Source organism: Apteryx mantelli, chromosome 16 (assembly GCF_036417845.1).
Source record: "Apteryx mantelli isolate bAptMan1 chromosome 16, bAptMan1.hap1, whole genome shotgun sequence".
In the NCBI taxonomy this organism is placed as follows: Eukaryota; Metazoa; Chordata; class Aves; order Apterygiformes; family Apterygidae; genus Apteryx; species Apteryx mantelli.
The window spans coordinates 17,851,660-17,864,390 of NC_089993.1; the positions used below are offsets into that span (position 1 = coordinate 17,851,660).

The 12,731-nt window shown below is 46.6% G+C and overlaps 1 protein-coding gene across 3 annotated transcripts in view; it reads right to left on the bottom strand.

The window, feature by feature from the left end:
* The window catches only part of KPNA7 (karyopherin subunit alpha 7), a 30,404-nt gene that overhangs the window by 10,753 nt on the left and 6,920 nt on the right, over positions 1–12,731 (bottom strand). For all 3 annotated transcript variants that reach the window (XM_013961754.1, XM_013961753.1, XM_013961750.1), the window contains exons 3-5: positions 10,812–11,277; positions 9,689–9,774; positions 1,247–1,407 (exon numbers count right to left, since the gene is read on the bottom strand). In XM_013961754.1, coding sequence (XP_013817208.1) covers positions 1,247–1,407; positions 9,689–9,725 — 198 coding nt within the window. In that variant the 5' untranslated portion in view covers positions 9,726–9,774; positions 10,812–11,277. The remainder of the gene's footprint in view (positions 1–1,246; positions 1,408–9,688; positions 9,775–10,811; positions 11,278–12,731) is intronic.

Consider the following 12,731-nt stretch of genomic DNA (forward strand, 5'->3'; position numbering starts at 1 on the left):
TCATAGATTCAAAGCCCAGGAGGGTCATGCCAATTCTCCCTTTCAAGGTAATTGAAACAAGTTGTACAAAGCTTTGTGTGGAAGGTGGTTGGGGAGAGGGGGGGTTGGGAGAAGATCTTCAGGTGTGTCTGTTGTTTGTGGACATTAAAAAGCTAGTTGTGCTATTCCTAAACACTGTATTTTTAAGTTTCAGGTGCTACTGGTTGCGTTCTCTTGTTTCTTGGCTGCTTGAAACAGAATTACATTTCAATTGCTTTTTAATTCAACTTAATCTGGTGCAAAAGTTATTGTGCACCCTCTAATTTTGTTTTCTGAGTGGTTTGTTTCAGTTAATTCCTAATCGGCCAAAGCGAAATCGAAACAGGCCTGGTTCAAGCTGAAGTAGATGGGTCCCTGCAACCTTCCCAAGCAGTTTAATTAAATTGGCTTAAAATCACCCCGCAAGATAAGCGAGGGCAGCTTCTTGTGCAGGGCAGTGCCAAGCAGGCTGTGTGCAAGAGCAGAGCAGCTGTTCTTTTTCCTTGAGAGCTTTCTTGCTCAATGTGCTGCAGGATATGAATGTGTAACAAGGCTGCGAGAAGTTTATTGTTATCCTGGGCTGCTCTTTCTCTTTCTGCCCTTTCCATTTCCCTTCCGCCCGCCAGGTGCAATCAGACCCATCCTGTTCAGGGCTCTGTCACTGCCAGCACACAGAGAGAGAGAACATGGAGAGAAAACACATGCAAATTGATTAACAACCCTCTCCCTGCACATTGCTTCAATCACTGATGGCATGAGAAGTGGCACTGCCGAGTGCTCGACCCACGAGCAGGCACAAGATGAGCAATCTGATCTCAACCTGCGTTGAGGACACGGGCAGATCAATATTTGCCGAATGGGAAAGGGGACAACCGCTGGAGGAAAAAATGTTTCCGTTTCCAGCATAATAAGAGGGTATCACAGCTAATGGAGAGGAAAGGCGATAAAACCCTAAATCTATATGACAGTGTCCCCTGAGCTCAGCCTTGTGTGCTCAGGCTGAAAATCCACATCTTGACAGGTATGAAAAGCTGCAGTTCCAGTTCAGAGGTTTTCTTTGTTGTTGCTCTTTCTCACCCTGTAACCCTTTGTCAAGCACTCCCACCATGACACTGTGGATTAGTTAGACTGTGACTGGTGGCAGATTTGAAAACATCAGTTTTAAGCTTTGAGATAAAAGCACTGTTTTTCCCTCCTCTGTTTCTTCACGTCTCCTTAATAGGCTTACCGTCACCGTGTGCAGTGAAAGGTACTGGTCAGGAAAGATGCCAATGTGTAGTTTCTCTGCAGCGGGGTTAGATGATGAAGGCATAGTCCTGGCTCCATCGCATGAGGTTGTACAGCTACAACAGCTATTCGGAGCAGTCCTTTTGCAAAAGGAAACCTCACCTGGCAGAGAGAAAGCAAAGGTAGGGATTCTTGCCAACTCTGTGAATGTCTGCTCTCAAACAGCATATTTTTTCACTCAACTCTAATGTAGTCCATTAAGTTAACATCAACTAATTAATTTTACTTATTAGTTACAGCAATACCAAGGAATGTCAACCAAGACTGAGTCCAGGCCTGCTGCACTGGTGCTACATGAACACTTCACAGCAGAGCTTTCAAAAGCCCTGTGCCCAGCTGTGTGTGTATGGGGGGAGCCTGATGAAAATGCACCAGCGCAGAGGAAATCACTGAGTGCCATGGTTTCCCCAGTACGGGCAATGCTGGCGGGGACCCAAGCCAAGAGACGCGCCAGTAGTCTGTGTCGCAGAGCAAGCAAGCAGATAGTCAAGGTGGGTTGTTGCTGGGGCGGCTGCAGTTGTGCTTCAGCCTGGTGTAAACCGAAGTGAAACAAGATGCCTGATCCCACTCCCCTTACCCACGTGCATCACTGCCGGGATTGTCAATACACTGTGAGTGCAAACAGGCTTGTTTCCTCACATATGTATGTTAACCCTGGGACTGATGCACGAGGGTGCCTGATGCAGAAATATCCTCACGGGCTGCCTGAACCAGCTCCGCTCTGCACACTGCAGAGCTGCATTCACACCAGGGGACAATTGGTGGACGTGGGCCACCGTGTGAATACACCTAGACTGCTTCTCGACCGGGCCTGGTAAATCCACATGGCTCTCAAGATATTCCCACGCTGCTTCATGCTTGCCCAGGGCAATTCCTAAGCGTAGCAAAGACAGAGCCTGGAAATTCAGCTTCTTCATTTTTCGGTTGGGATGTATCCTCCCTGGTACGCAATCCCAGAGGGAGGCAACGCTGACTTTGCAGCTTGTACTGATTCCTCCCAGGGATTCAGACGTCATGCAGCTGGTGACCTCCCCACCGCCAGCCATTAGATTCATTTCAATCCTATTGTTACTGCAGCAGCCACGGATCTGAGTCAAGATCAGCGCTCCATTGTGTTAGATGCTAAACAAGCACATAATAAGAGACAGCCCCTGTCCGTTACAGTCTATCTAATCAGGACATGCAGAAGGTGGGAGAAGGGATTTATTGTTATCCCTATCTTATTGCTGAGCCGGTGGCAAAGCCAAGCACTGCAGCTGGATTTTTCAAGGCTCAAGCTTGCTGTTAGCCCTAATTTAGTGTAGCTGTCCCAAAAGTGATCCTGTTTTCCTCTCCCTCCAATGGTGTATTCCCCCCCTACACACACACACACACACACACACTTCTCTGCAGCCAGAGAGCTGTGAGATGTGTCAGTTCAGCTTTCAAAGGGAAACCAACCCATTACAAGAAAGAAAGTACTGTTTTCCACCATTTCAGTCAAAACAGCTCATCCTGTGACCTTGCAATTGTTAGAGCCGACACACAAGGAGGGAAGGTGTCATTGAGGGTGGTGGGAGAGCAGGATCACACCTTGCATTGCCTCCAGATACAGCAGGTCAGGGCAAACTGCACCTCAGTCCAGGGTCTTTACCCTACAGTCAGTTTTTATTACAGGAATATAGCAGGGCTCTGTGATGGGGTGTCACCAAGAAGAGGGAATCCTGTCTTGACGGTGGCTTAATTTTCTCCCAAGTACCTGGGTATATGGCAGGTTAATATGGGTCTGATCAATACCAGCTCTCCACGGTTACCCACTGCACTATGGGACATCTCCATTCCTGCAATCCTAGCTCAAGTTCTCTATGATTTTTCATATAGTTGAGAAAATACACAGTTCATATCTAATACTTGTATGAAGTTATATGGACCAGAAGAGTTGTCCCTTTGTGTGGTTTTGTTCAAGGCAAAGTGTTCTTAAGTGTCTTTTTCCTGCTAAGAATGGGATAGTTCACTCAGAAATGTAGGTGTTAGAAAGTCACATTGATATTATACAAAAGAGATCTATATTTATTGATAAAGAGGCATGGCAGCGCTGTGAATTCCCTGGGTATTAAAGACAAGGGAATTGCTGTGCTGGAAGAGAGACAGCTTGTGCAAGCCATTTTGGAGCCTCTTGGTTGTAAAGTGGATAAAACTGTGAAGTGTAACACCAACTGATTATCCCATCAGTTGGGCATGCTGGAGTCAATGGGAGCTCCTGACAAGCTAATTGAGCCCCAGAAACGAGAACAGCAGCAGCGCTTGAGTGTGAGTTGTGGGAGTCCTTTAACACTTGCCAAATGCAGCTGTTAATGTCCATTAGCCAGCCAGTGTAAGCAGATGCCTTGGAGAACTAGCACAGCCCTGGAGGGCCTGTAACTCCACACCAGACTGAACATTAAGGAACTAATTTTAACTTCTAAGCAGCATCCTTTCTGCCAGCCACGAAGGGATTAGAGTAACAGGTTTTGAAATTATTTAAAAATAACATCAGACTTAATCATAGCTATTTATTAAATCCATTATGCTCTGTCGGTTATGGGACACTGATTTATTCAGCTGCAGAAATTATAATCACCTACATCCAAAAATCTTTAGGATTTTTTTTTTCTAATGGGGCCCAGTAACGAATATTGCTTTAGTCCCTGAATCTGTAACTGGAGGAAATGAAACAGACAAAGCTAAGGTGCATTTGGGGGTGAGACACAATAGCGGCATGGCGTGTCCTTGGAGTTACTGAAAAAACACCTCATTTTGTATAAATCATGCATCGCTGTCCTCCACCGAGCCTGGCAGCAGAAAGGCTAAGGCATTCTCTAAAGGCATGGAGTCTATTGTAAATCATGTAGGGAAGAGAAACCTCATGAAAAGATCAGGAAACTTGCATAAATCACAGGGGTTTGAGCCTCTGGATGCCGCTTTGCTGTCCGGGAGTCTATGTGCAACTCAGTCTAAGAGACGAAATTTTCTGTTCTCCTGATTACACGGTGCAGTTCCAGAGGCGGCCTTCTCCTCTGAGGAGCAGGCGGACGCCATGCCCTGGGATCTGGGCACTGAACGGTGACAGTCTGGTGAGGCCCAGCAGAGTTACTGCTGCCATGGGATGGGCACTGGCAGTGAGGTGAAGCCCACGGAGGTGGCTGTTGTGCTGACCTGCCCATGGGGCGATTGCACTGATTTGCCAGCAATCTGGCAAGGGTGATGGACAGTTACAGTGAAATTCTGACCTGCTTCACATTGCAAGCTGGGACAGTGCCTGGTGCCACCCCAGTAAGGACTGGGCATGGGGAAGAGGAAACTGCCCCAGGGACATATTACTGAGGACTGCCAGGCATGCTGGGTGCCAGCATGCACCTTCCTCAGACGTCTCTGATTACCATAGCTGAGGACAGCACTTCAATGGAAATTAGTGTCTTTGTTTAAAATGTGTATTTAGGGGCCTTTGTTTGAAAGTTGTACTTAGGAGATGCTAAGAACACATTCAATATGCATATTTTACCTGATCCTAGGAGTTGAAGATAATTTTTGCTAAGCCTAGGGGTGATACTAGTCTCTGTTTCAACTGTTCCACATTACACAGCATCACAGAATAGTTGAGGTTGGAAGGGACCTCTGGAGATCATCTAGTCCAATCCCCCTGATCAAGCAAGGTCACCTAGAGCACATTGTACAGGATCGTGTCTCAGGCCATCAAGTAGCCCTAGGTGCTACTCAACCTCAGCTCTGTGAGGCTGGGATTGACTCACTGGTCCTGGTCAGGGCTATGGTTGTGGTTTTACCGGTGTCCCTGTCTAGGGCTATAGACAGTGGGCCAGTTAAAGATAGGAGAGAAAAAAGCTCCAAGCCTGTGCTGGAAGGGACTTACCCAGGTGACAGTCCTAGGCTAGGGCTGGAATTTGGAGCCCTTTTGTAATTGCATCCTAGTGAAATTCAAGTGCTCTTGTTGTGGCTGACACCATCCCACTACTTGGGGCTGGGAGATGGTCCTTGTCCAAGATGAGGTTGTGGCTCCCAACGGTCTCTGGTTAAGTATAAGAATTTGGTCATTCGTGGCCCTTGGCTAGAACTAGACATAGAGTCCTGAGGCCAAAGGTTGGGGCTAAGGATGGGACTAGCTGATAGATATGCTTCAGGTTTATGCTTGGGTCTGAGGGTTTTGTCTATCCCTGACCTTTGTGTCAGATATATTTGGAGAACTAAGGTAAGACAGACAGGAGAGAACAGACAGAAGGTTTGCTAACCATTAGGGCACCACCTCTGCCAGATCCATGGTGAGACCTGTTTTCTGAATGTTAATACTCCTCTGCAGTTGGCAGACACAGTTAAATCCTGGTGGAAGAGTTGGCTTAGTCCTCTGTACAGCTGGTCCACCTAGGGCAGAGCAACTCATTAGTGCTATATGTTGCTCCACGAGCTCAAGCGTCCAAAGCCTGTGCTGTGGATTAAAAACTCCCAATCTTCTCAACAGTCTGTGTGGGGTCAACTTGATGCCACATGCTGGAGCTTTCAGGGGATTTTCTTCCCCCTTTTTCCTTTACAAAAAAAAAAAAAAAGAAAAAAAAAGAAAAAAAAGACTTTGGTTGTTTGTTTTGTTCACATAATTTGTCACATTAAAAAAGTGGTACATTTGGAAAGCTGAGCACTGAGAAGTTAGACAACAACAGAAAGGACTTTAACTTTGCTTTCTCGTGTGTGCACTTCCCTGTGGAGTTTTTGATCACGCAACCGCACAGACCATCTTCTGCAGAACCAGTGATTCACTGAACACCTAGTGGGATTTGAAAGTACTTGGCATCTTCCCCATCAGACCCTCTGTGCCTCACGAGGAGCAATCTGTCTTTGTTTGGTTAGTGACTGGATGTGTCTCTGTACAGTCAATACCCCTCCAGCCCTCCCAGGATCGTCTCCAAGTAGGCAATACCTCTCCAGCTCTACACTGATAGTCCCCGATCAGGCAACAGACAACAGCTGAGAATGAGGATACAGCTTTCATCAAAGAATCAGCATTATTTTTCAAATGACTAATAAATGTACAAACATCTTACAGTTTCCTTGGCCGATCTTTATATAACCCTGTGATCTGTCAGCAGGGCTTTCTGATCCAGATACCATTCCTCCCCTAATGACCAGAGATCAGTTTGCTGCTGTTACTTAAATGCAGCCCTGAAAGACAGCATCTGAAAGGGAGTTCCTTGTTATTTCAAGGCTGTCACAGCAGCGCAAAGGCTGTGGCAGTAAAACGAGCAGTCAAAAGCCCTTTTTTACTGCCTTTTCCTCTCTCTGCCCTCAGTACATTTATAACCTCCTTCTTTATGACTGGGAATGCCATTATGGACACCTGGGCCACTGTGTTCAGCCTGGCAATCCTGGCAGCCCTAGGAGGAAGAGACTAGAACCTTTCTTCCTTGTGGCCCGTATTATGCACACAAATTTGCCCCTCATCTGAAAACCATTTTCCACCCTTCAGGCAGGAAGCTTGGACTTTTACTCTCACTTTAAGATGACGAAGAAACCTGTGTCACAGCAAGAAATGGAGCCCACGCTGAAGGCAAACACCCTGCTCAGAGGACAACTCCCTCCCCATGATCCACTGCTCAGGCCTTTCAGGATACAGCTTTCTAACGGCATCCTCCAGGGCTAACCGCAAAGCGCAGCGCTATCCAGAAATATCATGGCAGAATACGTCTCCTTCATTTTCTAAGCAGACCTTCAAAAACATCTTTACCAGATAATATAATCGCTCTAGCAGGATGTGGCTGGATGAACCAGCCACAGTCCAACACAGACTGTCACAGTGGGATTTAGACAGCACGGTGATGTGCTGGACAACACTGGAGAACAGTGTGGTCAGGGATGATACAGGATACATCATAGCCTGTGCTATGGAAACTGCAATGACATTTTATTAAAATCGTGAGAGGCATCCTAGCCACTCAAGAAGCAATTTGCTTGAGTTCTGGCTGTTGCTGATCTGTCACTGGGCTGAGTAAGCTTGTAACTATTTAAGCTTTGCCATTTTGACCTGGATCACTCCATGGAGAGATCTGATTGCTCTCTTTGCAGCCCATATCTCTTGACTGGGCAAAATGAACATTTATGCACATTATACTTGGGTGAACAGGTCAGAATCCATTATTTATATGATGCATTTCACATCCTTCTGTAAGATGTCTGTCTGAGAACTGTTTATGATCTTCACTCATGCATTCGTGGTTTGAAATAATTACCTAAAAAAGGCAAGCAAATATGACTTGTTCTGGATGCATTCCTGAGAAGTTAATCACAATCCTCAATATTCAAAATTCAAGCTGGCCATGGTTTTTGTGGTATTATTCTGCTCCTGACGGGACATGCTGAGTTCTTAGAAGAAGGTTTTCAGGGTGAATAGTCAGTTACAAATTCAAGGTGGGTGTAACACGAATGCTCTAATTTTCACCTCAAAGGGGCTGTTTCTCTGAATCTTCCTGCTTGGAAACTCTATCCCAAGCGTATTCACCCAAAATACCCACGATGGCAATGCTTGCAGAGTAATCACATTCCAGATGCTTCAGTAGAGGCAAATATTACAGAGAAATACTTAAAGCTTATACAGAAGTAGTTGTCATTAGGGGCAGTTCACACAAACTGAGCAACTGAACACATAAAACTGTAACTGGACAACAGCCTTCATCCTGTCTGCTCAGAGCAAGCACCCAGAAGTTTTTCATCATAAATACGGCGCATAGAAATGATTTAAAAATGAAATTTTAGCTCCATCAAAAGCCACTTAGGTCTCCAAAGTGGCTTGTCTGGCCAAGGGTTCAGTGTGACATCTGTCTGCCAAAGATCAGCTCTTCTCACTGATGAAATCTGCCGGTCCACCTGGCCAGAAGGGCATGGCCAAAGATGGGACTCTGAAAGAAACCTTCATTAGACATCTTTCTGTTTTAGCCTCTCGTCCCTATACTACAGCAGCTAAGTTCATAAGACACCCTATAAGGAAAGAGCAGGAGAAATCCCCAAGAAACAAAGCATTAACTGATCTCTCCTGAGGGACCAAAGCTTTGGCCAATCAGGCTCCCAGCACTGCGGCCAGCTGAACTTGTGGATCAGAAATGTGCTGTCTTTTTTAAAAGGTTAAGTGCTGGCTCAGGCCTTTTCCACAGCTATAAGAGCCTGGCCAGCCCCTGGAAACACCTGTCTTCCAGTATCGTCTCAGGTAGGCACTTGCTGTGTTTGATTGCTGGGCAGATGTAGGGGGTAGAGATCGGGAAGGATCATACACCTCTATAGGGCAGAAATTGAAAGCAGAGCCAGAAAAAGAAAAGTACTCTGCCAGCAGGTATTTTAACTATGTATTTGTTAAATTCCATGTGATCTTTGGGAAATGAAATTTCAGAATTTTACCTCACCCCCAATTTTAACTCAGGGTGGCCTTACCACTTCCTTGCCTTTCGGGACAACGTTTACACCTAAGCTTTTAAAATCTCTAGGGACCTAAACAAGACAATTCAGGGCTGCCTTCAGAAAAGCTAAGCACCAGTCACTCCTATTAACTTCAGACTGAAAGGCCAGAGCAAAATAGGCTTTTGGTAGGTACTTCATCTGCCAAAGACTGGAGCACCCACAACAGGTGGACATCTCTCAAGATTTAATTTGTAATTGTGCTGTGCCTCAGATTACCCAGCTGTAAATGGATGGTGAGACATAAAGAATTTAAGTTTGCAGAAGAGTTTGAGGCCCACACCCAATAAATTCTGTTTGATGCAAGCATGAACTATTTTTAGTCACATGCATTTATCATCTGTGAGTGTTTGGTTTAACATTTTATTGATCCAATTTAGAGACCATGCTAGTCCATGTATTTCAGGGAGGTGACAGACACAGTAAAGTCCTGAGCCTTCTGTGGAAAGGAGCAGCAGCATCACATCCCATGTTGCAAATCTGAGCATCTAAAACCAGCAAGGCCACAGTTTTAACAGTATATATTGAAAGGGGAAATGATTGCTGAGCTATTATAGTTCTTTGTCTTTGCCTGATCAGGAGTGGAGTGCATGGAGGAAACTTTCTCCTTCCTGCTTTATGGGTGAAACTCATCCTGGAGTAGCAGATTACAATCAATAGTGTTACACCAGGACCTTGTTTAGCCCTGAAACCACTGTCCGAAGGTGCAGCACCGCTGCCTTGGAGACCTTACAGGCATATGTTTTTAGACCACCAAGGTCTTCAGGTGGATGGTGGGGAAAATGAGATCACCAGAGGGGCCAACACCAGGATTCTCTCCAATAGCCAAGCTATTCTGACTTCGGCCCAAGCAGCACCCTCTAAAAACAGACCATGCTGGCAGAGTCACCTGCTCACTCCAGGGGCTTCTCCCACTTACCCCAGACTGACTCCTCCAACACCTGCGCAGACAGCATGACTCACAAGGCTGGCACGACGCATTGCTTGGGGCTGTCGTCACTGAGGCTGCAGAAGAGGAACAGAGGGAAGCCCTTAACCTGGGCAGTGTGTCTGCACAGTGAAACAAAGCTGCAGCATAGCTTGTGTTTCCTTTAATCTAAGTAGCTAGAATAATAGTAGTGACGGCATCAGCTTTGCCTCTGCACAGAGCAACGAGTTGAGCAGGTATCCTAGGTCCCCAGGAGGCACATCTTTGGTTTGCCGGACACTGCCGAAGACTATTCACCATCAGCAGTTTGACTGTTGCCCTGACAACATTAAAGCTAGTTGTGATGTGTGGGCAGGGAAAGGAAGACTGCCTGGAGTGTGGGATATAGTCTGCTCCCAACATGGAACAGGCCCCCAAAAATGCAGAGCCCTGGGACATGAGTCATGTCCTTGAACTCCCCTGCTCCCTCCTGTGGAATGGCTTTGCCACAGTTTTTGGTCTCCTAATAGTCTCAGGTTGTGACAGGGGTGCAAAACACTCAAGGACATGTGAAGTGGTTATGCCATGGACTCTTGGAAGACTCTGGTGGTTCTTGATGGCTGAGGAATGGAGCTGATGAACCAGGTTCTCCCTCTCAGGTTCTTCTGAACACCTTTTGCAGCTGTGCCTGTATTTGTGCTATTTTGTGCATTGCTGTAGCCTTCCAGGCTAAGAGGGTTTTGTGCCCGTGCTGCACAAAAGACACCTCCGCGAAGGCTGCTGTGACCCCAGGGAGTGAGGGAGAAGCTCTGTGGTCACTCTTACTTATAGCTACTCCATGGACTTCTCTGGGAACCACAGAAAACCACCAGCACCCTCAGCACTCCAGAAATCCCACTATCACCTCCCATCTAAGAACTGCCCTCACCAGAATTAGGGTCTTACAGTTTTCAGGAAAAAAAGGTAGGAGAGAAGCCCCCTCCCTCAGTCATATGCAGGCTCCTCATGGCCCAGCCCTGGACAAGGCAGAAGCCTGAAGGGAAAGGGGGAATATTCTCCCTTGCTATTTCTCCCCAGTTCATCTCTCGCTGGCCATTTTTAATAGCTACCACCCAGGTTTGGGATGTTGACTTACCTTCTGTCTCTGACTTGACAGCGCTTGATCCTTCTGTTGCAGGCTCCTATTGAACTGCTGCTGTAAATTGCGGGGAGCACAGGTATGACTTAAATCCTTCAGTGACAGCTCATGTTCAAGCCCCTTTTCTTTGCCTGTCTCTCATTTGTTTAAAGCAGATGGCAAAGTGCCTGGACATCTGAGTTCTCTGTTTCACTCTGCCTTGTCAATGCTTCATGCACTCCCTGCATTTTTTTTTTCTCCATTCATAAAACAGAGGGTGATACTGATCTGTGGCTGCTGTGAATTTACCCTCACACAGAGCTCTGGGGGCTCGCAGGTGGTCTGGAAACCAAAATAAATATCAGTGGGAGGAACAATCATGGTATTTGCAGAAAGCATGGAGATCCTTGAGAGAAGAGGGCTGTAGAGCAGCCTGAGGGATCCTCAGCCAGGTGGGATTTCCCTGCAGTTTATTTCCTGCCACCTGCAAAAATAAAACATAGTGAAAAGTGTTTTATCTGGGTGAAACATTGTGATGGGCATGTTGTCCAAATAATAAGAGACATAAGCATCAATAATGAGGGAGGGAGACCTGGACTCTTTTCTCCTGGTAACAAAAGAGTATGTTCTTTAGTAACAAACAGGAAAGAAGCCCTTTGTGCTAACAGCTGCTTCAGCATGCAGGGGCATTGCAGCTTCCAAGGCTGAGAGCACAGTGGTTTCCCTCGGACCTGGGGTCTCTTTTCCCTTTGTCTCCTGACAGACCTACTCTGGTTTGTTCTGCCTGACAATCAGCCCCTACAAAGGGCTGCCAATCTACGGGACCAGGCGAGCTCAGATGTACAAAGGCAAGAAGCGGGCTGAGCCTGCTCCCTCACCCGTTCTCCATCTCTGACAACACCTACCACGACATACTCACAGGTGACTCATAAGAGCAAACTCTCCTCTCCTCTCCTGCTTTACTCTGCTATGGGGGTAAGTAAAATAACTCAGAATTCAGGGACGTAAATAGCAGCTACATTTGGCCTTTTCAGCAAAAATCCTGTTATTCTAGCCTTGTTGGATTCTTTCAGTGGCTTTCTATATCTCCTTCCAGCTTCCTCACCATCAGGGCTCTGGATTGTCATGTCCCAGCTTGTATCTCTATGCCTGTTTCCTCCTCCACGACTTCTCCCCTGCAGGCTGTCCTTACACTACTCATATCCCTAGCCTGTCTTATGCTGCCCTCTATCCTTGGAATAATCTTCTTCTTCCTGCAAGCAACAAACCTCACTCTTCTTTCCTAGCTTTGCCCCTTCGGATTCCAATGTTGCCCTGGCTGAAGCCATTCTCCTGTGGATCTCTGAATCCTGGCACCTCTCAAAAATCCTGTTCAGGAAGAGTGAACTACTAAGCACTGAAAGGTGCATTATACTTTATGTTTGGTGTTGCTTCTTGGAATTGGGGAGACTAACCAGATTCAAAATCCACAAGCCCTGCCCCAAATCCACAAGGCTGGACCTCACAGGAGAGTCTTCAGTAGGGCTGAATCTGAAAAGGAGGGGGCATGTCTTGAAGATGATCTTGCCACTGACCAAGATTCATAGCAGTGAGTTTTCCCACATGGATTGAGAAGGCAGGGAAGATGGAGGGGGCATTCAGAAGGAGCTGACTTCAGGCCAGACAGAAGGGCTGGCTCCTCTTAGCCAAGGGGTTCTGAAGAGCCTTTTTAATTTTGTTTTTCCCCACAGACTGTGAGAACCAATCTATGCTGACTACGTAAGTAATCCTGCGAGTCTTGATTTTTTCTTTTTTTCTATCCCCACAAACCTATGGATGGGTGGCAGGAGGGGCAGTAGAATTAGGTTTGGGGTGGGAAAGGTGTCCAGTGCCAGGTCTAGGGCATGTCAGACCCCTTTCCGACCATTCCTGCCTGTCTGACACAGAGCACAGAAATGG